The sequence below is a fragment of the Oncorhynchus clarkii genome, chromosome 14, assembly GCF_045791955.1.
Source record: "Oncorhynchus clarkii lewisi isolate Uvic-CL-2024 chromosome 14, UVic_Ocla_1.0, whole genome shotgun sequence".
Classification (NCBI taxonomy): Eukaryota; Metazoa; Chordata; class Actinopteri; order Salmoniformes; family Salmonidae; genus Oncorhynchus; species Oncorhynchus clarkii.
In genome coordinates this window covers 29,637,680-29,665,211 of record NC_092160.1, presented here as the reverse complement: position 1 = coordinate 29,665,211, position 27,532 = coordinate 29,637,680, and the positions used below count along the sequence as shown (strand labels likewise).

The following is a 27,532-nucleotide window of genomic DNA, read 5'->3' as shown; positions in this document are numbered from 1 at the left end:
TGTACTGAAGTATTCTACTGTATTGAACTACACTACTGTACTGAACTATTCTACTGTACTGAACTATTCTACTGTATTGAACTATACTACTGTACTGTACTGAACTATTCTACTGTTTTGAACTATACTAGTCTACTGTATTGAACTATACTACTGTACTGAACTATTCTACTGTATTGAACTATACTACTGTACTGAACTATTCTACTGTTTTGAACTATACTATTCTACTGTATTGAACTACACTACTGTACTGAAGTATTCTACTGTATTGAACTACACTACTGTACTGTACTGAAGTATTCTACTGTATTGAACTACACTACTGTACTGAACTATTGTACTGTACTGAACTATTCTACTGTATTGAACTATACTACTGTACTGTACTGAACTATTCTACTGTTTTGAACTATACTATTCTACTGTATTGAACTACACTACTGTACTGTACTGAACTATTCTACTGTACTGAACTATTCTACTGTATTGAACTACACTACTGTACTGAACTATTCTACTGTTTTGAACTATACTACTGTACTGTACTGAACTATTCTACTGTATTGAACTATACTACTGTAGTGAACTGAACTATACTATTGTAGTGCACTGTACTCTACTGTACTGAACTATACTACTGCATTGAACTGAACTATACTATTGTAGTGCACTGTATTCTACTGTACTGCACTATACTACTGTTCTGAACTATACAGTACTCTACTGTATTGAACTAAACTACTGTACTGTACTGAACTATACTACTGCAGTGAACTGAACTATACTATTGTAGTGCACTGTACTCTACTGTACTGCACTATACTACTGTTCTGAACTATATAGTACTCTACTGTATTGAACTAAACTACTATACTGAACTATACTACAGTAGTGAACTGTACTATACTGTTCTCTACTCTTCTGTACTGAACTATGCTATATTGTACTGTACTATACTGTTCTCAAGATTCTTACAATTCATTGATCAACTGATCTGCTGGTCTTTTCCTTTTTGGTTACTAGCAAGTATGTTTAAACACACTGGTGCATGTAATCTCCAGTCAGTAGCAGTTTAAGACACAGTACTAACTTACAGCTGAGCCTTAAGTCTGCCTGTTGGTTACAATTCACCCATTGGTTTTTAGGGTTTAAAGTTACAAACGATCGCTGCCTGCTTCCACCACCATGGATTGTTTGTGGAATTATCAGAGGAGCACTATCAAGCAGGTGTGCGTGCCTGCCCAGTAATTGGTTGCATTGAAAATATTTTCCTAATGTCTTAAATCACTTAATGTTTCTGTGATGTTATGGCCTGATATGTTGAAGTGTATTATGTATTATGCCTCCAACACTCTACTCAGTAAATTGGATGCAGTCTATCACAGTGTCATCCGTTTTGTCACCAAAACCCCATATACTACCCACCACTGCTACCTGTATGCTCTCGTGTGCTGGCCCTCGCTTCATACTCGTCACCAAACCCACTGGCTCCAGGTCATCTACAAGTCTTTGTTAGGTAAAGCCCCACCTTATCTCAGCTCACTGGTCACCATAGCATGTGCTCCAGCAGGTATATTTCACAGGTCATCCCCAAACAAACACCTCCTTTGGCCGCCTTTCCTTCCAGTTATCTGCTGCCAATGACTGGAACAAATTGCAAAAATCACTGAAGCTGGAGTCTTATATCTCCCTCACTAACGTTAAGCATCAGCTGTCAGATCAGTTTACAGACCACTGTACCTGTACACAGCCCATCTGTAAATAGCACACCAAACTACCTCATCCCCATATTGTTATTTTTTTTGTTGCTCTTTTGCACCCCAGTATCTCTACTTGCACATCATCCTCTGCACATCTATCATCCAGTGTTTATGCTAAATTGTAATTTTTTTGCCTCTGTGGCCTATTTTTTTGCCTTACCTCCCTAATCTCACTACATTTGCACACACTGTACATAGATGTTTCTATTATGTTACTGACTGTACGTTTGTTTATCCCATGTGTAACTCTGTGTTTGTCACACTGCTTTGCTTTATCTTGGCCAGGTCGCAGTTGTAATTGAGAACTGGCCTACCTGGTTAAATAAAGGTGAAATAAAAATAAATGATATTTAGAAATATTGACTAAATGACCCGTTTGTTATTTAGAAACTCTAGCCTAAGTTTAAGATGTATGTTAGGGTTGGTTGACAAATCCTTACAACTGAATAACACCAAAACAAACACAACGCTCTAGTCATACATAACTTTAATTCAGTTATAAAAACTACATATTTACAAAGCTTTATAAACCTCTGTAATATACAGAGTATATAAACTATAGAAAAATTGCTCTTCATAATTACACACAGACAATATTCATGGGAAAAAAACAAAGCTAGACATAGTAAAGATGGTCGACATATTTGTTAGTCTAAATAGCTGTAGGAGTGATGCTATCTTTATGGAGAGTATCTGTGAGGGTGTGAACAAATCTATCATCATCCTGGTTAGTCTGTGGCTGAACGATGTCTGTCTGTCTTTATAATGTTACTGTCTGAACAATCGATATCAGTGTCTGTACATGTGTCTGTAGGGCTGTCTCCATGGGTTACCTCTGTGTCTGTGGGACTGCTGTCTGTAGGGCTGTCTCCATGGGTTACCTCTGTGTCTGTCTTGGAGAGGATCTGTGTCTGTGGGACTGCTGTCTGTAGGGCTGTCTCCATGGGCTACCTCTGTGTCTGTCTTGAAGAGGATCTGTGTCTGTGGCACTGCTGTCTGTAGGGCTGTCTCCATGGTTTACCTCTGTGTCTGTCTTGAAGAGGATCTGTGTCTGTGGCACTGCTGTCTGTAGGGCTGTCTCCATGGGTTACCTCTGTGTCTGTCTTGGAGAGGATCTGTGTCTGTGGCACTGCAGTCTGTAGGGCTGTCTACATGGGTTACCTCTGTGTCTGTCTTGAAGAGGATCTGTGTCTGTGCCACTGCTGTCTGTAGGGCTGTCTTTGTAGGGTGTGTCTTTATCTGTGTCTGTGGTTGTTCAGTTGCTATGTTTGATGCATGTGTCTGTTGGCATAGTCTCTGTGGTGTTAGGGTCACAAGGTATTCTGTCTGTACTGTCAGTTTCCTCTGTTATTGTAGTGTCTACAAATACACTGCTTGTTGTTGTATAGTCATTATGTGTGTGTTCAACGTCTGCTTGACAAGGGCTTGTGTCTGTACTGTCAGTGTCTTGGTCTGTGTGAGTAGCCTCTGTGAGGTTCTTGTCTGGGTTTGACTGACTGGTGTCTCGGTCTCCTTTAAAAACACATCAGAATATGTTTCATGGCTATCTCGATTGATCTGTCTGCTATCCTTACAGTTAGCATCTTTGGAGTTAGCTTCTGCATTGATAGTCACAACATCCAGTCTCAGTCTCTGTTTCTGTGACTCTATGCTGTCTCTCTGTGTTTCTACTCTCTATAGTGTTGGGATGTCCTGTCTGTCTCTCCTCTCTCCATGTCTCCCAGTCCTGTGTGTTGTCCCTCTGTCTCTACCCTCTCCATGTCTCCCATAGTCAAGCAGGCTCCAACCTCAGGCTCTATGCACTGTCCATGTCAACAGCCTCTTTGTGTATAGTATATGTAGACTCACCACATCTAGTCTCTGGCTAGATCTCGTTCATGTCTGTGTTTCTCGTCTCCGGGTCTGTATCACATGTCTCTCCTCCCCTCTCCTCCGTCTCTCCTCCCCTCCCGTCCGTCTCTCCTCTCCTCCCCTCCGTCTCTCCTCCCCTCCCTTCTGTATCTCCTCCCCTCCATCTCTCCTCCCCTCTCCTCCATCTCTCCTCCCCTCCCGTCCGTCTCTCCTCCCCTCCCGTCCGTCTCTCCTCCCCTCCCCTCCATCTCTCCTCCCCTCCCCTCCATCTCTCCTCCCCTCCCCTCCATCTCTCGTCCCCTCCCCTCTGCCATTCCTCCCCTCCCATCCGTCTCTCCTAGCCCAGAGAGTTCCCTCCTCAGGCTCTGTGCCCTGTCCCTGTAAGCCTGGCAGAGCAGTGGGTCTGGCATGTGGTTGGCATGGATCTCTGCCAGCTTCATGTAGACCACATACAGTGCCTGTGGGTTGGCACGGTCCTCCAGGGCAGCAGCCTGAGCAAGCTGAAAGTAGCCCATCGAGTCATAGGCATCCTGGGGAAAGGAAGGTAGGGGGGATGGGAGGAGAGATGGAGGAGAGGAGGTTGGTGGTGGATGAGAGGAGAGAAGGGAAGCAGGGGGGAGATAAAAAGGGTAGGGGTGGAGCAGAGGAGGGCAGGGTAGATGCAGGAGAGGAGGGCAGGGGGAGATGGAGGAGAGGAGGGCAGGGGAGAGATGGAGGAGAGAAGGGCATGGGGAGAGATGGAGGAGAGGAGGGCAGGGGAGATGGAGGAGAGGAGGGCAGGGGAGAGATGGAGGAGAGAAGGGCATGGGGAGAGATGGAGGAGAGGAGGGCAGGGGGAGATGGAGGAGAGGAGGGCAGGGGGGAGATGGAGGAGAGGAGGGCAGGGGAGAGATGGAGGAGAGAAGGGCATGGGGAGAGATGGAGGAGAGGAGGGCAGGGGAGAGATGGAGGAGAGAAGGGCATGGGGAGAGATGGAGGAGAGGAGGGTGAGGGGAGATGGAGGAGAGGAGGGCAGTGGGAGATGGAGGAGAGGAGGGCAGCGGGGGTGAGAGATGGAGGAGAGGAGGGAAGGGGAGATGGAGGAGAAGAGGGGGAGAGAGATGGAGGAGAGGAGGGCAAGGGGGAGATGGGCGAGAGGATAGGAAGGCAGGGAAATGGAGAGATGGGGGAGAGGAGGAGGACAGAGGTGTTGGGAATAATTGGCCTTTTAGTTAATGTACAGGTATTCATTAAAAGTGTAAAAGGGTTTGTTACTATTTCTAACTAGGCAAGTCAGTTAAGAACAAATTCTTATTTACAGGCCAAACCCTAACGACGCTGGGCCAATTGTGCACTGCCCTATGGGACTCCCAATCACAACTGGTTGTGACACCTCTAGCACAGAGATGCAGTGCCTTAGACCGCTGCACCACTCAGGAGCCCATGTTTCTCTCTCACATACTGAAGTGCTATTCAACTGGAAAGCCTGTACAGGTTAATGAACTACCCGATAGTAAAGACAATCAGCAGTACTTCTGCCCTTCAGAGCCGGGGCCTTTACCTTTAGTTTGTGCAGGGTCAGGTCCCCCAGCCTGCAGTAGAGCTTGGTGTAGTATCTAGCCTCCAGGGGGTGCTGCAGTACAGCAGGGCTGAGAGACAGAGACTTGAGATAGTAGTTCTCTGTCATCTCATACTGCTCCAGACTGTAGTACACTGTAGCCAGACGGTGGTACGCTGCGCGCTCGTTCACACACACACCTGGAGGACAATAACATAGCATGATGGTTATCTACACCAATGGAATGAATAGATTCAAACCAAGATTGGCAGTCCTGGTTAGAGGAAGCAGACCAGTAGCTGGAAGCCGAAGGGTTTCTGCTTCAAATCCCGTTCCAGGTCATAAAAGTGGAAATTGAACTCTGTCCCTCCCTCCTACAGTACCTGTTTTGGTGCTGATCTGTACAGCCAGAATGGCGTACTGTAGAGCCTCTTCATGTTCTTCCTGGGTCATCAGCAGTTCAGTCAGTTTACTCAGCAGTCTGAACTCTGAGTCGATGTCACGGATACTCCGAGCAAAAGGGAGACTGCCGTCCTAAAACAAGAGTAGAGAACCACTGGTGTTATAATGTGTTGCTTTTAACAGGCCAGAGTATAAAGACACACCTGTTGTAAATGTGTGTACATTTCCAATTTAACTGAAACTATTATACAGAAAGTAACTTTGATATAAACGTTATCAATAAATCTGAAAAATCTGCAAACTCAAGGAGTAGATAGACACTCCACAACCTAACTTCCTTCTCTGGTGACCAATAAAGTTTATTCAATTCAATGATACCCTGTAGAAGGGCAGTGACGCCAGTCTGTTCCTGTTGCCTTTGAAGAAGACGTCTCCTGCCTCCTCGTAGATACTCATGGCAAAGCGTGGGTCGTTCATCCTCAGGGCTGTCTTCACTGCCGCCTGCCAATCAATCATAATCGATTCATAATCAATACATCACCGTATTGATCCAATGCTGTGAGGGAGTGTCTCGTATGGTCAAAGTAGCAGGACTAGAACATGGGACCTATAATTCATTAAACTCTTACCTTGTTGTTTGGCATTTTGGGTCATGCAATGCAGGATGTTATAAACAAGGTTTGTAGAGAAACAGATTGTGACATCATATGATAAAACCCTATGATGATATGATGATTTGATCCCGTGTGATTATAGGTCAGGTGTGGGGAGTAGATGGTCATCACTGTGGTTGTTGACTGATACAAGTCCATAATGTTTATGCAGGAACACAGAGGGACACTAATCTACTTCCCTTTGCCTGCTCTTCTTGTCCTCCCTCCCTCCCCTTCTCCCACAGTGAGGGGTCCTGTCAGCAAATTCGTCTTTGTGGATGAGGTAGTAAATGTCTCTCTCTCTCTCTCTCTCTCTCTCTCTCTCTATATATATATATATATATATATATATATATATATATATATATATATATATATCTGAACTCACCTGTAGGTACATGTCAGCCAGTTCGTCTTCATGGATGAGGTAGTAGATGCGTCCCACCTGAAGCCAGGTCTCTGACTCTTCCTCTCTCTTCCCCAGGTCGATGGAGATACGCAGACTCTGCTTACTGTAGTCAAGAGACTTCCTTGATGATCTGTTTGAATTGAATAACTGTATTAATCCTCAGACTCTGCTTACTGTAGTCCAGAGACTTCCTTGATGATCTGAGAATAGCAAAACAGAAATTCACTCAAAGCAGTTACTTTGCAGTGTTGATAGGGAGAGAGAGAGATGGACACAGAGGGAGAGATGGACACAGAGAGAAAGATAGACACAGAGAGAAAGATAGACACAGAGGGAGAGATAGACACAGAGAGAGATAGACACAGAGGGAGAGATAGACACAGAGGGAGAGATAGACACAGAGAGAGATATATACACAGAGAGAGAGAGAGACACAGAGGGAGAGATATACACAGAGAGAGAGATAGACACAAAGAGAGATAGACACAGAGGGTGAGATAGACACAGAGGGAGAGATAGACACAGAGAGAGATAGACACAGAGAGAGAGATAGACACAGAGAGAGAGATAGACAGAGAGAGAGAGAGAGAGACACAGAGAGAGATAGACACAGAGGGAGAGATAGACACAGAGAGAGAGATAGACACAGAGAGAGAGATAGACACAGAGAGAGAGATAGACACAGAGGGAGAGATCGAAATTGAGACAGATATATAAACCTTCTTCTCAGTATTGAGGCAGAGGTAGTGACAGACAGATATATAAACCTACTTCTCAGTATTGAGGGAGAGGTAGAGACAGACAGATATATAAACCTACTTCTCAGTATTGAGGCAGAGGTAGAGACAGACAGACAGATATATAAACCTATTTCTCAGTATTGAGGGAGAGGCAGAGACAGACAGATATATAAACCTACTTCTCAGTATTGAGGGACAGGTAGAGACAGACAGATATATACACCTACTTCTCAGTATTGAGGGACAGGTAGAGACAGACAGATATATAAACCTACTTCTCAGTATTGAGGGAGAGGTAGAGACAGACAGATATATAAACCTACTTCTCAGTATTGAGGCAGAGGTAGAGACAGACAGATATATACACCTACTTCTCAGTATTGAGGGAGAGGCAGAGACAGACAGATATATAAACCTACTTCTCAGTATTGAGGGACAGATAGAGGCTACTGAGGATCTCTAGATATTCTCCCTCTAGTCTCTTGTCCTTCAGGTCCCTGGACACAGACACACAATGCTCATAGTAGAGGATACTCTGTCCATACAGCAGCACGTCAGCATAGTGACGACTCAGGACTTTAGCCACCACCATCTGACCTAGAGAGAGAGAGAGACACACAAGAGGACAGAGACACAAGAGGACAGAGACACAAGAGGACACAGGACAGGCACAAGAGGACAGAGGACAGAAGAGGACAGAGACACCAGACACAAGAGGACAGAAGACAGAGGACAGAGACACAAGAGGACAGAAGACAGAGGACAGAAGACAGAGACACAAGAGGACAGACACACAAGAGGACACAGGACAGACATAAGAGGACAGGGGACAGAGACAGAAAAGGACAGAGGATAGAAGACAAAGGACAGAAGACAGAGACACAAGAGGACAGAGACACAAGAGGACAGAGGACAGAGACACAAGAGGACAGAGACACAAGATGACAGAGAAACGAGAGGACAGAGACACAAGAGGTCAGAGGACAGAGGCACAAGAGGACACAGGACACAAGAGGACAGAGACACCAGACAACAGAGAGGACACAGAACACAAGAGGACAGAGACACCAGACAACAGAGACACAAGACAACAGAGGACAGACACAAGAGGACACAGACACCAGAGGACAGAGGACAGAGACACAAGAGGACAGAGAAACAAGAGGACAGAGAAACAAGAGGACATAGACATAAGAGGACAGACACACAAGAGGACAGAGACAGAAGATGACAGAAGAAAGAGGCAAAAGTTCAGATAGTAGCTCCTTTTGATTTACATGATCGTGATTGATTGTTGTCTTTCGTAGTTTTGTTGAACTAGCGTTAAGGTTAGGTTTAGGTTTCGGGTTAGTTTTGACAGTGATATTTACTGGGTAGATTCCTGTTGTGGAGGGTTAGGGTTAAGGTAACTCACTGGGTAGATTCCTGGCCTGGAGGGAGATGAGGAGGCCCATCTCATAACACAGCCTGGCATCCTGGCTCCTCCCCCTGTCCTTGTAGCTCCGCCCCAACCATAGGTAGGTCTGGACGTGTTCCTCGTCAACGGGACTCTCCCAGATCTCCAGGAACAACCACAGAGACCTGAGGGATATACAGTAGGAAACAGTCCCTCTCATTTAGCAGGCTACAACCACAGAGACCTGAGGGCCATACAGTAGGAAACAGTCCCTCTCATTTAACAGGCTACAACCACAGAGACCTGAGGGACATACAGTAGGAAACAGTCCCTCTCATTTAACAGGCTACAACCACAGAGACCTGAGGGATATACAGTAGGAAACAGTCCCTCTCATTTAACAGGCTACAACCACAGAGACCTGAGGGCCATACAGTAGGAAACAGTCCCTCTCATTTAACAGGCTACAACCACAGAGACCTGAGGGATATACAGTAGGAAACAGTCCCTCTCATTTAGCAGGCTACAACAACAGAGACCTGAGGGATAGACAGAAGGAAACAGTCCCTCTCATTTAGCAGGCTACAACCACAGAGACCTGAGGGACATACAGTAGGAAACAGTCCCTCTCATTTAACAGGCTACAACCACAGAGACCTGAGGGACATACAGTAGGAAACAGTCCCTCTCATTTAACAGGCTACAACCACAGAGACCTGAGGGATAGACAGAAGGAAACAGTCCCTCTCATTTAGCAGGCTACAACCACAGAGACCTGAGGGATATACAGTAGGAAACAGTCCCTCTCATTTAACAGGCTACAGCCACAGAGACCTGTATATCCCTCAGTCACCTACTGTATACGCACACACACACACATGCACACGCACGCACACACGCACACACACACACACACACACACACACACACACACACACACACACACACACACACACACACACACACACACACACACAATCACACACACACACACACACTTCTGACCCACTGCCCCCTCAGCCCCACACACCTTCCCTCCTTGCTGACCTGAATAGGAATCGTTCTGCCAGTGTGGGTGCTCCCACGCCCAGTGCCAGGCAGCCCAGGTTGGCGAGGGCCAGGGCCTGGTTCCTCTGGTTGCCACTCTCCCTGGAGATGGTGAGGGCATAGTGGAGGTGGCTGCCAGCTTCGGGGATGCCACCCTGCTGCCGCAGACACAGAGCCAGCAGGTTGTGGATCACTCCCCTCTGGGTCGGGCTGTCGGTTCCCTGCAAGGAAAGAAAGGAGATAGAGGTTTGATTGATTCATTGATTAAAAGATCTTTACAAGTCCTGTTAAAAACTACTGTAACACAAGCAGGTGGTGATGATGATACTCATAATATTGTAGAGATAAAGATAGAGACTGTAGTTACTGTAGAGACTGTAGTGACCTGTAGAGACTGTAGTTACCTCTAGAGACTGTAGTTACCTATAGAGACTGTAGTTACCTGAGAGACTGTAGTTACCTGTAGAGACTGTAGTTACCTGAGAGACTGTAGTTACCTGTAGAGACTGTAGTTACCAGAGAGACTGTAGTTACCTGTAGAGACTGTAGTTGACTTTAGAGACTGTAGTTACCTGAGACTGTAGTTACCTGTAGAGACTGTAGTTACCTGTAGAGACTGTAGTTACCGGAGAGAGTGTAGTTACCTGTAGAGACTGTAGTTACCTGTAGGGACTGTAGTTACCTGAGAGAGTGTAGTTTAGTTACCTGTAGAGACAGTAGTTACCTGTAGAGACTGTAATAGTGGCTGCAAGGTGTTCTGTGCCCTCTCAAGCTGTCCCGTCAAGACTAACAGCCATCCCAGCAGTACTGACGCCTCAAACCCCTCCTCCTCGTTGATACCCCCCCCGGTCTGTACAGCCTGCTGGGCACAGAGCAGGGCCTTCTCCAGGGCCCCGTGTTGCTGGTAAACACAGGCCAGGCCCAGACATAGGTCTCTCTGGGTCTTAAGGTCGTCACCCCGCTCCGCAATTGCCAGAGCCTGCTGCAGGTACACCACGATCTGGGCTGGGAGAAGAGACGTCCCCTCTTTCCATCGCGGGTTCAGACGCACCTATGACACATTTACATGTAAAATATTTGAAGAATTATAAACTCAGCAAAAAAGACACGTCCTCTCACTGTCAACTGCGTTTATTTTCAGCAAACTTAACATGTGTAAATATTTGTATGAACATAACAAGATTCAACAACTGAGACATAAACTGAACAAATTCCACAGACATGTGACTAACAGAAATTGAATTATGTGTCCCTGAACAAAGGGGGGGTCAAAATCAAAAGTAACAGTCAGTATCTGGTGTGGCCACCAGCTGCATTAAGTAATGCCGTGCATCTCCTCCTCATGCACTGCACCATATTTGCCAGTTCTTTCTGTGAGATGTTACCCAACTCTTCCACCAAGGCACCTGCAAGTTCCCAGACATTTCTGGGGAGAATGGCCCTAGCCCTCACCCTCCGATCCAACAGGTCCCAGACGTGCTCAATGGGATTGAGATCTGGGCTCTTCGCTGGCCATGGCAGAACACTGACATTCCTGTCTTACAGGAAATCACACACAGAACGAGCAGTATGGCTGGTGGCATGCTGGAGGGTCATGTCAGGATGAGCCTGCAGGAAGGGTACCACATGAGGGAGGAGGATGTCGTCTCTGTAACGCACAGCGTTGAGATTGTCTGCAATGACAACGAGCTCAGTCTGATGATGCTGTGACACTCTGCCCCAACCATGACAGACCCTCCACCTCCAAATCGATCCCGCTCCAGAGTACAGGCCTCGGTGTAACGCTCATTCCTTTGCTGATAAACGCCAATCCGACCACCACCCCTTGTGAGACAAAACTGCGACTTGTCAGTGAAGAGCACTTTTTGCCAGGACCTGCCTTACAACAGGCCTACAAGCCCTCAGTCCAGTCTCTCTCAACCTATTGTGGACAGTCTGAGCACTGATGGAGGGATTGTGCGTTCCTCGTGTAACTCGGGCAGTTGTTGTTGCATCCTATACCTGTCCCACAGGTGTGATGTTTGGATATACCGATCCTGTGCAGGTGTTGTTACACGTGGTCTGCCACTGCGAGGACGATCAGCTGTCACCCTGTAGCGCTGTCATAGGACGTTGCAATTTATTGCCCTGGCCACATCTGCAGTCCTCATGCCTCCTTGCAGCATGCCTAAGGCACGTTCACGCAGATGAGAAGGGACCCTGGGCATCTTTCTTTCGGTGTTTTTCAGAGTCAGTAGGAAGGCCTCTTCAGTGTAAGCTGTTAGTGTCTTAACAACCATTCCACAGGTGCTTGTTCATTCATTGTTAATGGTTCATTGAACAAGCATGGGAAACTGTGTTTAAACCCTTTACAATCAAGATCTGTGAAGTGATTTGGATTTTTATGAATTATCTTTGACAGACAGGGTCCAGTCTGATGTATACTGTGTAGTAATATTTCATTTGTTTTTTAAACATTAGAAAGTGATTGCTTAACAAACAAACCATAGCTTACCGAGTTCCTGCTGAACAGTTCTATCCTGTGGAAGGCATCCTGTAGTGAGTGATCATGTCCAGTGTGGAGGCTGAGTGATGCCAGGGCCAGGTAGGGCATGTATTTACGGTTGTAGAGACGGGACAGAAGCCAGTTGAGGTCCAGGGGGGCGATGGGGCGCCCCTCCTCAGCAGACAGGGTAACGGTGAGGAACTGGAGACGCTCTGCGAAGGGCAGGGCATCATCTATCTTTCTATATTAATAATTGTAATAATAATAAGGATTATATACTTGATTTATAACAAACTTTTAATTATACAACAATCACATAAACGTGATACAGTGTGTGTATTAAACATATATAAAAACAAGGTACATAGGTGGTGTCCCAAATGGCATGCTTATTCCCTATATAGTGCATTACCTTTGACCAGAGCATTATGGGACCTAGTGGAAAGTATTGCACTATATAGGGAATTGGATGCCATTTGGAAGCATTGACAACACAGACAACACCAACCTAAGGAGGAGGAAGAGGCTGGCGGTGAGATAGCAGGCCCGTGCCTCCAGGTGTTTGTCCCCTTCCACCACAGACCTCCGCAGCACCAGCTTCAGCAGCTCAAACTCATCCAGGGAGGTGAAGGTGTGGTTGGGGAGGCAGAGGAGCAGAGCACTGGCCTTCTCCAGGGTCGGGGGCAGCTTGTCGGCCATCTTCTGTTTGAGGTAGATGGCTGTGAGGTTGGTGTACAGGGCGATGAGGAGAGGGAGGTCAGAGAAACCGTCGACGAAGACTCCAAGGGCTTCCTCGTAATACACACGGGCCTGGGACAGAGGGGTGAGAAAAGGACATTGAAGAGCACACTCATGTTATGCATGTGTGTTTGTGTGTGTGAGGGCATGCATAAATGTATGTGTTTGTACATGTGTGTGTGTGTGTGTGTGTGTGTGTGTGTGTGTGTGTGTGTGTGTGTGTGTGTGTGCTGTATCCATGTATGCGTACTCTAGTGTTCCTCCCTTCTGCCCTACCTGGGAGTACTTGAGCTTCTTGGCGCAGAGCCTCCCCAGTAGGAAGCATGCCCGTCGGTGTGCCCAGGCCATGCCCGTTCTCTTGGCCCCCTCCCTGACAATCTCCAGGTGGCCCAGTAACTCCTCCTCACTCTGCCCTGAGAACGTCAGCCACAGGAATGAGTGGTGGAGGTCATACAGGGGCAGGAAGTCCTCCTGGAGGAAAGGATATGAGAGGAGAGGATATGAGAGGAGAGGAGAGGAGAGGAGAGGAGAGGAGAGGATATAATAGAGTATTTTATTGCCAATCAACAGTGCTTGAATGAATGAATGAGTTAACAAACACAAGTGAATTGTATGAACCAGACATGTCTAAATCCTTTCCATTTCTAAACAGTGAACTTGTGACCTCTCACCTGAAAGTGATGCATGTTGAGCAGGGTCAAGGTGGGGTCACAGACCTCCGACTCCTCCCCCTCCTCCAGGAAAAGGGTTGGGTCATCCTGGAACTCGTTCATCTCTCTGAAGGTGTCGTCCAGACTGAAGGACAGCAGCTCCCCGTCACTGCCACGCCCTAAAGCATTCTGGGATGCGTAGGAGAAGTGGTATGGGAGTGTAGCGTCACTCTTCTCTGAGATGATGGACTGCCGGCTACTGGTGGGGGGCTTATGTTCTGAAAGAGAAAAATATGAACACTGAGTGAAAGGGTTTAGATACACTGCATATGAAACTATATGTAATGTACATTGTTCAAGTAAACTGCATTAGAAATGTGGCTATGAAACATCCTTGGCTGTCAGAGTAAATTGTACTAGCAGTTCAGCTTGGTGCAGCAATGTGTATACTGCCTTCTCAACAAAATAATACAATATTCTCTCCCTTGTAAAATGTCATATTTGCAAAAAGGTAAACATTATTAGTTTCCTTCTCTCCTCCTAAACAGGGAAGAAAAGCTAAGAGTTTGACTTTGTATAGAGTTCCCTGTTCTCTCTGTTGTTTCCAAAACATCTACAGCTGTCAGGAGAAAATATTATTGTCTTTGACTGAGACAGAAGGTTATAAGCAATAAGACATGAGGGACTTTGGAATATATTCTTCTGGACATAGCCCTTAGCCGTGGTATATTGGCCATATACCACAAACCCCTGAGGTGCCTAATTGCTATTGTAAACTAGTTACCAACATAATTAGAGCAGTAAAAATGTTTTATTATACCCATGGTGTACGGTCTGATATACCACGGCTGTCAGCCAATAAGCATTCAGGGCTGGAACCGCACAGTTTATAATGGCCTCTCAACAGTACTCTACCATTCAGCTGTCGCTGTATTAAGAATCTGATAAACAACGTATTAACTTCGATAAACATAGTATTACCTTGTTGTTTAGATAACGTATTACTAACCTTGTTTAGGTTGGTTTCTGATGTACGTAAAGTCAGACTGATCCAGTCTGTCTGTGGGAAGAACACATGCATATATTTAACCACCTAAAGTTTACATACATACAAACACAGTGGTTCTCTACCTACAGTAGTCTGACATTACTCAGTAAAACACAGTGGTTCTCTACCTACAGTAGTCTGATAGTACTCAGTAAAACACAATGGTTCTCTACCTACAGTAGTCTGATAGTACTCAGTAAAACACAGTGGTTCCCTACCTACAGTAGTCTGACATTACTCAGTAAAACACAATGGTTCTCTACCTACAGTAGTCTGACATTACTCAGTAAAACACAATGGTTCTCTACCTACAGTAGTCTGATAGTACTCAGTAAAACACAGTGGTTCTCTACCTACAGTAGTCTGATAGTACTCAGTAAAACACAGTGGTTCTCTACCTACAGTAGTTTGATAGTACTCAGTAAAACACAGTGGTTCTCTACCTACAGTAGTCTGACAGTACTCAGTAAAACACAATGGTTCTCTACCTACAGTAGTCTGATAGTACTCAGTAAAACACAGTGGTTCTCTACCTACAGTAGTCTGATAGTACTCAGTAAAACACAGTGGTTCTCTACCTACAGTAGCCTGACAGTACTCAGTAAAACACAGTGGTTCCCTACCTACAGTAGTCTGACAGTACTCAGTAAAACACGGTGTTTCTTTACCTACAGTAGTCTGACAGAACTCATTAATTTCCCATACCGTATAGACTGAGTGATCCTCCCCCTACCTAGTCTGTAGACAGTACTTATGTCAGAGGAGAAGAGTCTCTCTAGGAGGTCACTGTCTTTGGGCTCAGTACTACAGGGGTTAACCTGGGACAGAGACGCACGTTCCTCCTCACTCAGAAACACAAGTTGTCCATCTCTGAGAGGGAGGAAGAGAGAGCGAGAGAGTAGAGAGAGGGCAGAGAGAGGGAGGGGGAGAGAGACAAAGAAAGCATTATCACCCACATGACTCTGCTCTCAACCACCCCTCCATCGCTCCACCCTCCATCCCTCCATCCCTCCATCCCTCCATCACAGCCCATCTCTTTACACCCTCATGTCTCCATCCCTCCATCTCTTTACACCTCCATCCCTCCATCTCTTTACACCCCCATGTCTCCATCCCTCCATCCCTCCATCGCAGCCCATCTCTTTACACCTCCATCCCTCCATCTCTTTACACCTCCATCCCTCCATCTATTTACACCTCCATCCCTCCATCTCTTTACACCTCCATCCCTCCATCCCTCCATCCCTCCATCGCAGCCCATCTCTTTACACCTCCATCCCTCCATCGCAGCCCATCTCTTTACACCTCCATCCCTCCATCTCTTTACACCTCCATCCCTCCATCTCTTTACACCTCCATCCCTCCATCCCTCCATCTCTTTACACCTCCATCCCTCCATCCCTCCATCCCTCCATCCCTCCATCCCTCCATCTCTTTACACCTCCATCCCTCCATCCCTCCATCTCTTTACACCTCCATCCCTCCATCGCAGCCCATCTCTTTACACCTCCATCCCTCCATCCCTCCATCTCTTTACACCTCCATCCCTCCATCCCTCCATCCCTCCATCCCGCCATAAACTCCATCGCAGCCCATCTCTTTACACCTCCATCCCTCCATCCCTCCATCCCTCCATCCCTCCATCTCTTTACACCTCCATCCCTCCATCTCTTTACACCTCCATCCCTCCATCCCTCCATCCCTCCATCCTTCCATCCCAGCCCATCTCTTTACACCTCCATCCCTCCATTGCAGCCCATCTCTTTACACCTCCATCCCTCCATCTCTTTACACCTCCATCCCTCCATCCCTCCACCCCTCCATCCTTCCATCCCTCCATCGCAGCCCATCTCTTTACACCTCCATCCCTCCATCTCTCCATCCCTCCATCCCTCCATCCCTCCATCCCTCCATCTCAGCCCATCTCTTTACACCTCCATCCCTCCATCTCTTTACACCTCCATCCCTCCATCCCTCCATCCCTCCATCCTTCCATCCCTCCATCGCAGCCCATCTCTTTACACCTCCATCCATCCATCCCTCCATCCCTCCATCCCTCCATCACTCCATCCCTCCATCCCTCCATCGCAGCCCATCTCTTTACACCTCCATCACTCCATCCCTCCATCTCTTTACACCTCCATTCCTCCATCACTCCATCCCTCCATCTCTTTACACCTCCATCCCTCCACCTTAAGCCTCTACTATTGACAACAGATAAACAGATAGACCATGTAAATGTGAACAGAAAACATGACACATTGTCTGCGGTCCTAACTGTTCCTAGAAGACTGAGAAGAGTTGATGGATGAATAAAAACATGTTTTGAAAGAAAATACAAATTGAGGTAATTAGATTGTGCACAAAGAACATTATTGGTTTGGTTTTGTAATGATGTTATGATGTTATGTATAGCCCTCACAGTGGTTTGGTATTGTAATGATGTTAAGTATAGCCCTCACAGTGGTTTGGTATTGTAATGATGTTATGTATAGCCCTCACAGTGGTTTGGTATTGTAATGATGTAATGATGTTATGTATAGCCCTCACAGTGGTTTGGTATAGTAATGATGTTATGTATAGTCCTCACAGTGGTTTAGTATTGTAATGATGTTATGTATAGCCCTCACAGTGGTTTAGTATTGTAATGATGTTATGTATAGCCCTCACAGTGGTTTGGTATTGTAATGATGTTATGTATAGCCCTCACAGTGGTTTGGTATTGTAATGATGTTATGATGTTATGTATAGCCCTCACAGTGGTTTGGTATTGTAATGATGTTATGTATAGCCCTCACAGTGGTTTGGTATTGTAATGATGTTATGTATAGCCCTCACAGTGGTTTAGTATTGTAATGATGTTATGTATAGTCCTCACAGTGGTTTGGTATTGTAATGATGTTATGTATAGTCCTCACAGTGGTTTAGTATTGTAATGATGTTATGTATAGTCCTCACAGTGGTTTGGTATTGTAATGATGTTATGATGTTATGTATAGCCCTCACAGTGGTTTGGTATTGTAATGATGTTATGTATAGCCCTCACAGTGGTTTAGTATTGTAATGATGTTATGTATAGCCCTCACAGTGGTTTAGTATTGTAATGATGTTATGTATAGTCCTCACAGTGGTTTAGTATTGTAATGATGTTATGTATAGCCCTCACAGTGGTTTAGTATTGTAATGATGTTATGTATAGTCCTCACAGTGGTTTAGTATTGTAATGATGTTATGTATAGCCCTCACAGTGGTTTAGTATTGTAATGATGTTATGTATAGCCCTCACAGTGGTTTAGTATTGTAATGATGTTATGTATAGCCCTCACAGTGGTTTAGTATTGTAATGATGTTATGTATAGCCCTCACAGTGGTTTAGTATTGTAATGATGTTATGTATAGCCCTCACAGTGGTTTAGTATTGTAATGATGTTATGTATAGCCCTCACAGTGGTTTAGTATTGTAATGATGTTATGTATAGCCCTCACAGTGGTTTAGTATTGTAATGATGTTATGTATAGCCCTCACAGTGGTTTAGTATTGTAATGATGTTATGTATAGCCCTCACAGTGGTTTAGTATTGTAATGATGTTATGTATAGCCCTCACAGTGGTTTGGTATTGTAATGATGTTATGTACAGCCCTCACAGTGGTTTAGTATTGTAATGATGTTATGTATAGCCCTCACAGTGGTTTAGTATTGTAATGATGTTATGTATAGCCCTCACAGTGGTTTGGTATTGTAATGATGTTATGTACAGCCCTCACAGTGGTTTAGTATTGTAATGATGTTATGTATAGCCCTCACAGTGGTTTAGTATTGTAATGATGTTATGTATAGTCCTCACAGTGGTTTGGTATTGTAATGATGTTATGTATAGTCCTCACAGTGGTTTAGTATTGTAATGATGTTATGTATAGCCCTCACAGTGGTTTAGTATTGTAATGATGTTATGTATAGCCCTCACAGTGGTTTGGTATTGTAATGATGTTATGTATAGTCCTCACAGTGGTTTAGTATTGTAATGATGTTATGATGTTATGTATAGCCCTCACAGTGGTTTGGTATTGTAATGATGTTATGTATAGTCCTCACAGTGGTTTGGTATTGTAATGATTTTCTGATGTTATGTATAGCCCTCACAGTGGTTTGGTATTGTAATACTGTTATGTATAGTCCTCACAGTGGTTTGGTATTGTAATACTGTTATGTATAGCCCTCACAGTGGTTTGGTATTGTAATGATGTTATGTATAGTCCTCACAGTGGTTTGGTATTGTAATACTGTTATGTATAGTCCTCACAGTGGTTTGGTATTGTAATACTGTTATGTATAGTCCTCACAGTGGTTTAGTATTGTAATGATGTTATGTATAGTCCTCACAGTGGTTTGGTATTGTAATGATGTTATGTATAGTCCTCACAGTGGTTTAGTATTGTAATGATGTTATGTATAGCCCTCACAGTGGTTTAGTATTGTAATGATGTTATGTATAGTCCTCACAGTGGTTTGGTATTGTAATGATGTTATGTATAGCCCTCACAGTGGTTTAGTATTGTAATGATGTTATGTATAGTCCTCACAGTGGTTTGGTATTGTAATGATGTTATGTATAGCCCTCACAGTGGTTTAGTATTGTAATGATGTTATGTATAGTCCTCACAGTGGTTTGGTATTGTAATACTGTTATGTATAGCCCTCACAGTGGTTTGGTATTGTAATGATGTTATGTATAGTCCTCACAGTGGTTTGGTATTGTAATACTGTTATGTATAGCCCTCACAGTGGTTTGGTATTGTAATACTGTTATGTATAGTCCTCACAGTGGTTTGGTATTGTAATGATGTTATGTATAGCCCTCACAGTGGTTTAGTATTGTAATACTGTTATGTATAGTCCTCACAGTGGTTTAGTATTGTAATGATTTTATGATGTTATGTATAGCCCTCACAGTGGTTTGGTATTGTAATACTGTTATGTATAGTCCTCACAGTGGTTTGGTATTGTAATACTGTTATGTATAGTCCTCACAGTGGTTTGGTATTGTAATACTGTTATGTATAGTCCTCACAGTGGTTTGGTATTGTAATACTGTTATGTATAGTCCTCACAGTGGTTTGGTATTGTAATGATGTTATGATGTTATGTATAGCCCTCACAGTGGTTTGGTATTGTAATGATGTTATGTATAGCCCTCACAGTGGTTTGGTATTGTAATGATGTTATGTATAGCCCTCACAGTGGTTTGGTATTGTAATGATGTTATGTATAGTCCTCACAGTGGTTTGATATTGTAATACTGTTATGTATAGCCCTCACAGTGGTTTGGTATTGTAATGATGTTATGTACAGCCCTCACAGTGGTTTGGTATTGTAATACTGTTATGTATAGTCCTCACAGTGGTTTAGTATTGTAATGATGTTATGTGTAGCCCTCACAGTGGTTTAGTATTGTAATGATGTTATGATGTTATGTGTAGTCCTCACAGTGGTTTGGTATTGTAATGATGTTATGTATAGTCCTCACAGTGGTTTGGTATTGTAATGATGTTATGTATAGTCCTCACAGTGGTTTGATATTGTAATGATGTTATGTATAGCCCTCACAGTGGTTTAGTATTGTAATGATGTTATGTATAGTCCTCACAGTGGTTTGGTATTGTAATGATGTTATGTATAGCCCTCACAGTGGTTTGGTATTGTAATGATGTTATGTACAGCTCTTACAGTGCCATCAAACCTCTGAAACGTATCCAGAACGCTGCAGCCCGCCTGGTTTTCAACCTTCCCAAGTTCTCCCATGTCACCCCGCTCCTCCTCACACTCCACTGGCTTCCTGTCGAAGCTCGTATCCACTACATGACTGTGGTGCTTACCTACAGAGCAGCAAGAGGAACTGCCCCTCCCAACCTTCAGGCTATGCTCAAACCATACACCCCAACCCGAGCTCTCCGTTCTGCCGCCTCTGGTCTCTTGGAGAGCAGAGTCCCTGTCCATCTTCTGAAAGCACCTGAAACCCTACCTCTTCAAAGAGTAACCCCCCCCCCCCCCCCCCCCTTTGGATAAGTCTGCTAAATGGCTCAAATGTAAAAATGTAAATGTACTGCTCTTACAGTGGTTTGGCGTTGAGTGGCTTGACGTGAGCCTTGTGTACGAAGCCAGTGTTTCCTGTAGAGCAGTGTGTTCCTATGAACAGGTCCAGACCTCGGAGTAGCATCCCCTGTATCTCAATCAGGTCACCTCGACTCAGCTGGAGCTCATCACATCCTACTGGGTTGTGGTCCACTACAGCCTCACAGGAACCAGTTACTGCAGGGAGAAGAGAGAGGAGAAGGGGTTGGAGGAAATGCCTAGTATTTATATTGAGCACTGGCCATGGCATGAGTGTAGTGTGGCGTAGGTAGAAGGTTCCTGCTCTCAACTGTAGGATGGTTAAACTGTCATCTCTCTGAAGGCTTAGTGTTAGAGGTAAGATCTCATCTATAGGGTAGTCAAACTGTCCTCTCTCTGAAGGCTTAGTGTTAGAGGTAAGATCTCATCTATAGGGTAGTCAAACTGTCCTCTCTCTGAAGGCTTAGTGTTAGAGGTAAGATCTCATCTATAGGGTAGTCAAACTGTCCTCTCTCTGAAGGCTTAGTGTTAGAGGTAAGACCTCATCTATAGGGTAGTCAAACTGTCCTCTCTCTGAAGGCTTAGTGTTAGAGGTAAGACCTCATCTATAGGGTAGTCAAACTGTCCTCTCTCTGAAGGCTTAGTGTTAGAGGTAAGACCTCATCTATAGGGTAGTCAAACTGTCCTCTCTCTGAAGGCTTAGTGTTAGAGGTAAGACCTCATCTATAGGGTAGTCAAACAGTCCTCTCTCTGAAGGCTTAGGGTTAGGACCTCATCTATAGGGTAGTCAAACTGTCCTCTCTCTGAACGCTTATTGTTAGGGTTAAGACCTCATCTATAGAGTAATCAAACTGTCCTCTCTCTGAAGGCTTAGATTTAGGGCCTAACCTATAGGGTGGTCAAACTGTCCTCTCTCTGCAGGGGAGCATCCGGCACAGCCAGGGTACTTCCTCAGGAACCACCTACACAAACAGGAAACACATTAGCTTGGCACAAAATGCTGCCATATTTCCCTACAAAATTAGAGGTGAGAGGAAATGCAGGGATAGAGGTTGATATTTTATAGTGTGATTGAGTAGGTCACTGTGTCATGTTATAAGGTGTACATACAGCATATGATGGTAGAAGGGGTAAGGGTTAGGGGGTAGAGACTAGATAACTCACTGGTAGAAACGGTATGGGTTAGGGGGTAGAGACTAGATAACTCACTGGTAGAAGTGGTATGGGTTAGGGGGTAGAGACTAGATAACTCACTGGTAGAAGGGGTATGGGTTAGGGGGTAGAGACTAGATAACTCACTGGTAGAAGGGGTATGGGTTAGGGGGTAGAGACTAGATAACTGACTGGTAGAAATGGTATGGGTTAAGGGGTAGAGACTAGTTAACTCACTAGTAGAAACGGTATGGGTTAGGGGGTAGAGACTAGGTAACTCACTGGTAGAAGGGGTATGGGTTAGGGTAGAGACTAGATAACTCACTGGTAGAAACGGTATGGGTTAGGGTAGAGACTAGATAACTCACTGGTAGAAACGGTATGGGTTATGGGGTAGAGACTAGATAACTCACTAGTAGAAACGGTATGGTTTAGGGGTAGAGACTAGATAACTCACTGGTAGAAACGATATGGGTTAGGGGGTAGAGACTAGATAACTCACTGGTAGAAATTGTATGGGTTAGGGGGTAGAGACTAGATAACTCACTGGTAGAAGGGGTATGGCAGCGGTTGCATGTTGTTGACAGGCACTAGTCCGTGTTGTCCGGTGGAGAGAAGGGTGCCCTCCCAGTGACTGTCCTGCCCCGTGTCTCTAACCATCAGCAAGTCATTTCGTCTGAAACACAGCTCCTCCTCCTCATCACTGTGCTCGCCACTGCTCACCAGCGCCTTGGCAAAGAACGACCCTGGGGGAGAGAGAGATAAATACAGTTGAATGACACGCAGAGGACAACAGACACACACAAACACACACTCACACTGGGGGATGCAGAGAACAACAGACACACACAAACACACACTCACACCGGTGGATGCAGAGAACAACAGACACACACAAACACACACTCACACCGGGGGATGCAAATTTCTGTAACATTTGACTGAACTGAATCTCTGTCCTCCTTCACATAATCCATTAAAAATCCATTCTCAACACAGGCACTTCTTCATTTCACTGGCTATTGATTCCTTTCAGGCAGTGGACAATGTAAATGCATGGTAGTACAATAGTTCTCTAAAATTACATTACGTTAAACATTCAGCTTTCTTTTGCTGTTTTACTTGATCTCTGGACATTTCAGAACATGGAGTCAGTTTAGGTTTAGTTGCATTTCATTTCTAGGTATCTAGAACAACATGTTTTGAAATGGAACAACTTTTTTGCTTCTGTTCTGCTCTGAGGAGAGTGTGATATAAACTGCTGTTGATGATGAGGGTCAAGACAGTAGAGAATACAAGCTGTCCATAAGGAGTTCGTAGAGGTCTTCATAACTTGTCCTTTAGTCATTTGTAAACTGTTCATAAGATGTCTATAAAGAGTTCATATGATGTTAAAATGGCCTTCATAACCTGTCACAAGGAGTTCATAAAGTAACCATCCCTACCCGTATGCAGCAGCAGTCCCAAGTAGTGTGGCCAGGTGCTGTTCTTAATAAGGTCATAAGGTGTTCATAAGGTGTTCATAAAGAGTTCATAAGATGTTCATAAGGTGTTCATAAAGAGTTCATAAGATGTTCATAAGGTGTTCATAAAGAGTTCATAAGATGTTCATAAGGGGTTCATAAAGAGTTCATAAGATGTTCATAAGGTGTTCATAAAGAGTTCATAAGGTGTTCATAAGGTGTTTGTTCACCCTCCTGCAGCAGCAGTCCCAGGTAGAGTGTTGCCAGGTGTTCCTCATCTACAGTCACAGTGATCTCCAAGTCCCTCAGCAGCTCAGTGTCCAGCCAGAACGACTGGTCACACAGGAAATTCTCCAGGCACCGCGCCACATAGCCTGGACATACAGAGACATATGTTCATAACATGTCATAAGGTGTTTATAACATGGCACATGGTGTCCGTCAAGTTCACCACGAAACATAGCCTGGACATACAGAGACATATGTTCATAACATGTCATAAGGTGTTTATAACATGGCACATGGTGTCCGTCAGGTTCACCGCGCCACATAGCCTGGACACACAACAAAGTAAGAGGAAGTTGTCCCTACATCCTGATGTAAGGTCTGGTTCTTCCAGGCTAATGGTTTAGGTTAGGATTGGGTGAGGGGACGCTGATCCTGGTTCTTCCAGGCTGATGGTTTAGGTTAGGATTGGGTGCGGGGACGCTGATCCTGGTTCTTCCAGGCTAATGGTTTAGGTTAGGGTTGGGTGCGGGGACGCTGATCCTGGTTCTTCCAGGCTAATGGTTTAGGTTAGGATTGGGTGCGGGGACGCTGATCCTGGTTCTTCCAGGCTAATGGTTTAGGTTAGGATTGGGTGTGGGGACGCTGATCCTGGTTCTTCCAGGCTAATGGTTTAGGTTAGGATTGGGTGCGGGGACGCTGATCCTGGTTCTTCCAGGCTGATGGTTTAGGTTAGGATTGGGTGCGGGGACGCTGATCCTGGTTCTTCCAGGCTAATGGTTTAGGTTAGGATTGGGTGAGGGGACGCTGATCCTGGTTCTTCCAGGCTGATGGTTTAGGTTAGGATTGGGTGCGGGGACGCTGATCCTGGTTCTGCGCCTATTTGCAACTTCTAACCAGACTGGACGTAATAATCAGCCATCAGACTGTGTTAATGAGAGTTTCATCCAGGTCAGGTAGACTAGGATAGTACAGCATACCCAGAGCCAGGTAGGTAGAGAACTTCCACATCTCCTCCACAGTCTTGAAGGTGATGACAAAGCTGTCCTTCTCAGCGTGGACAGACAGCAGACGGGCAGACAGGTCCTGTAGGGAGGCAGAAGAACCGAAGACATTGTTGAAGAAACAGCGAGGATGCAGAGAAGGTCGCCTTTATTCTCTACCGACCACTAGCATCAACATCAGGGAGAAGCAACTTTTCGCAGGACAACGGTTGCAACCCACCCACTGGTCTAGGCAGGGTCATCTGTTTTGGCATGCCTTGACCTCTAACCTCTAACCCCTGACCTATGACTTGTGACTAACCTTGAAGAGCTGGATGACATCCTGACTGTTGCTCTCGACGACCCTGAGTCTGGTACGGAGCGCCTCCTGTAGTTCAGTGTCAGGTATTACACCTGAGCGCCGCCGACCGCTGAACACCAGCACCACGTCTACACAAAAAAGCACGCACACAAGCACACGTACACACTGTCACTCTCGAGATCACCGGTGGGAGTATTGACTGATACTGTGATGTTGTAATGCAGACATCAACATGCAGAGGTAAAACTTTAAGGAGTAACTTTTCGGAGTGTGTTACAGAGTCATGTTCAGTGAGTGTATTATAGAGTCATGTTCAGTGAGTGTGTTACAGAGTCATGTTCAGTGAGTGTATTATAGAGTCATGTTCAGTGAGTGTATTATAGTCATGTTCAGTGAGTGTGTTACAGAGTTATGTTCAGTGAGTGTATTATAGAGTTATGTTCAGTGAGTGTGTTACAGAGTCATGTTCAGTGAGTGTGTTATAGTCATGTTCAGTGAGTGTATTATAGAGTTATGTTCAGTGAGTGTGTTACAGAGTCATGTTCAGTGAGTGTGTTATAGTCATGTTCAGTGAGTGTATTATAGAGTCATGTTCAGTGAGTGTGTTATAGTCATGTTCAGTGAGTGTATTATAGAGTCATGTTCAGTGAGTGTGTTACAGAGTCATGTTCAGTGAGTGTATTATAGTCATGTTCAGTGAGTGTATCATAGTCATGTTCAGTGGGTGTGTTATAGAGTTATGTTCAGTGAGTGTATTATAGAGTTATGTTCAGTGAGTGTGTTACAGAGTCATGTTCAGTGAGTGTATTATATCCATGCTCAGTGAGTGTATTATAGTCATGTTCAGTGAGTGTATTATCGTCATGCTCAGGGAGCTCATATTACACAGCAGCTGCTGAGTGTCTCAGTGTTGGACTAGGAATAACAGATCTATTACAGCCTGGAGTGACTCTTAGAGTTTTAAAGGGACCCTTTAACATTAGATCCATTTGGGGGAGAGCTACACTGGAACCTCCTGGAGGAATGACACAGAGAACCGTAGAGTAGCTCAGTAGCTGTGTCTACTGTAACGTTAACAATGAAGTAAATTTTCTTACAGGATGTAAGTGATTATATAGACGACTGTATAGAATACAGACAGGGTACAAAGAGATGTAATGACAGCATCAACACAAACAGATCCACAATAAGCATCACACCACACAACCATGACCAGCAGCTGTTAACACCGCTACGTTAGCAGTTAGCACATCCAAGGCAGGAATAGAGAGAGAAACACCCTGGCTGTCCCAAATAGCACCGTTTGGGTCAAAGTGCACCTATAGGTATTAGGGTACCATTTGGAACACATCCGTACAGAGCATCTGAGAGCAGAACAGTACCTGAGGAGAACCTCTCTCCCACGGCCAGTGACACGGTGCTTCCTCTGGTGAACTCCTCCTTCCTCTTCCAGTAACTGTACGGCTCCGCCTCCCCACCCCCAGACTCCACCCCCAGCCCTTCCACCCCTGGAGAAGACAGGAAACAGAGATCAGGTCAGGTCAGGTCAGTGGAACCCTCAGGAAGGAACGGGTGAGACAGCTGTTTCGGGGGGTTGATTTTAAAATAGACTTTTGTGTCAGCTACATGTGCTCTGTAAGCAAGTGCAAGATCATCGAGCAACCTTGTTTTGTGACAACTGTCAAGAGGGAATGGAGAGCACAATGCTTCATCGTATATCCTTCTGGAACGCAAACCTGACTGGTAACCAGTTACTGTATGAGGAAACATTCACACTAAAAGTTACTTAACTGCTGGTGTACCGTGTATTCTGTGGTCCAGCTGATGAGGATTTCAACAGTGATTAGTCTGTTTCCTCCAGAACATCAACAGAACATAAAGAGCCTATCAAAGCCCACCCATCTATTAACGTACTGCCTCTCCCAGATGGTCTATTATAATATAACGACCTGCTTTAGCTGTCCTGACAGGGCTTTGTGATGTACACACACACACACACACACACACACACACACAGAAACACATGAAAAAGGCTTCATGAGCGGCTTCCCCATGTTGTTGTCACATTGAGAGGATGTCCCCAACTCTTCCTCAACCTGGGACTGTTGAGGCTATTGTGTAATACAATGTTTCATTGTTTGCTACAGTACACATCCAGAAGAATTCAAACTCAACATGTGTCTGGGCAATATAACTCATGCAGGACTTAATTGGGATAGAATCAGCTGGATGTTTTGTGTCATCGAACGCTTTAAGGCTTTTACTGTAGTTACCTGGATTCATAACATCATTTCCTGGGAAGTGCTCATTGGTTTCCGCTAGCGTGTACGGTGGTTCTCTCCATAGTGCATCCAGCTCAGCAGGGGAGATGTCTGGGAGGGGGGGGGGGGAGATAAGTGTTACACACATCAGTATAATGTCGCGTTCCCCTGATCAGACGTTGCATGCATCAACCAATGGTTGCGTGCCATGTCAACAACTTTGCCGCCGGGCACCAGATTGTTATAATATATGAAGTGGTTAGCTAATGAATAAAATGTCTATCCAGGCATGTGTAA

General features: G+C 45.0%; 1 protein-coding gene across 3 annotated transcripts in view; it reads right to left on the bottom strand.

Moving 5' to 3' along the window:
- Positions 1-2,233: 2,233 nt before the first annotated feature.
- The window catches only part of LOC139366494 (SH3 domain and tetratricopeptide repeat-containing protein 2-like), a 46,502-nt gene continuing 21,203 nt past the window's right edge, over positions 2,234-27,532 (bottom strand). For 2 of the 3 annotated variants that reach the window (XM_071104019.1, XM_071104018.1), the window contains 23 exons: positions 27,248-27,346; positions 26,357-26,482; positions 24,975-25,102; positions 24,650-24,755; positions 23,675-23,818; positions 22,529-22,727; positions 21,718-21,791; positions 20,832-21,027; positions 15,453-15,589; positions 14,681-14,731; positions 13,693-13,949; positions 13,298-13,492; positions 12,792-13,093; positions 12,293-12,524; positions 10,523-10,849; positions 9,799-10,019; positions 8,770-8,936; positions 7,775-7,952; positions 6,595-6,745; positions 5,932-6,054; positions 5,535-5,685; positions 5,155-5,351; positions 2,234-4,144 (listed from right to left, as the gene is read on the bottom strand). In XM_071104019.1, the coding sequence (XP_070960120.1) occupies positions 3,671-4,144; positions 5,155-5,351; positions 5,535-5,685; positions 5,932-6,054; positions 6,595-6,745; positions 7,775-7,952; positions 8,770-8,936; positions 9,799-10,019; positions 10,523-10,849; positions 12,293-12,524; positions 12,792-13,093; positions 13,298-13,492; positions 13,693-13,949; positions 14,681-14,731; positions 15,453-15,589; positions 20,832-21,027; positions 21,718-21,791; positions 22,529-22,727; positions 23,675-23,818; positions 24,650-24,755; positions 24,975-25,102; positions 26,357-26,482; positions 27,248-27,346 (4,235 nt within the window). In that variant the 3' untranslated portion in view covers positions 2,234-3,670. The remainder of the gene's footprint in view (positions 4,145-5,154; positions 5,352-5,534; positions 5,686-5,931; positions 6,055-6,594; positions 6,746-7,774; positions 7,953-8,769; positions 8,937-9,798; positions 10,020-10,522; positions 10,850-12,292; positions 12,525-12,791; positions 13,094-13,297; positions 13,493-13,692; positions 13,950-14,680; positions 14,732-15,452; positions 15,590-20,831; positions 21,028-21,717; positions 21,792-22,528; positions 22,728-23,674; positions 23,819-24,649; positions 24,756-24,974; positions 25,103-26,356; positions 26,483-27,247; positions 27,347-27,532) is intronic. The other variant, XR_011626771.1, reaches the window with a different exon arrangement.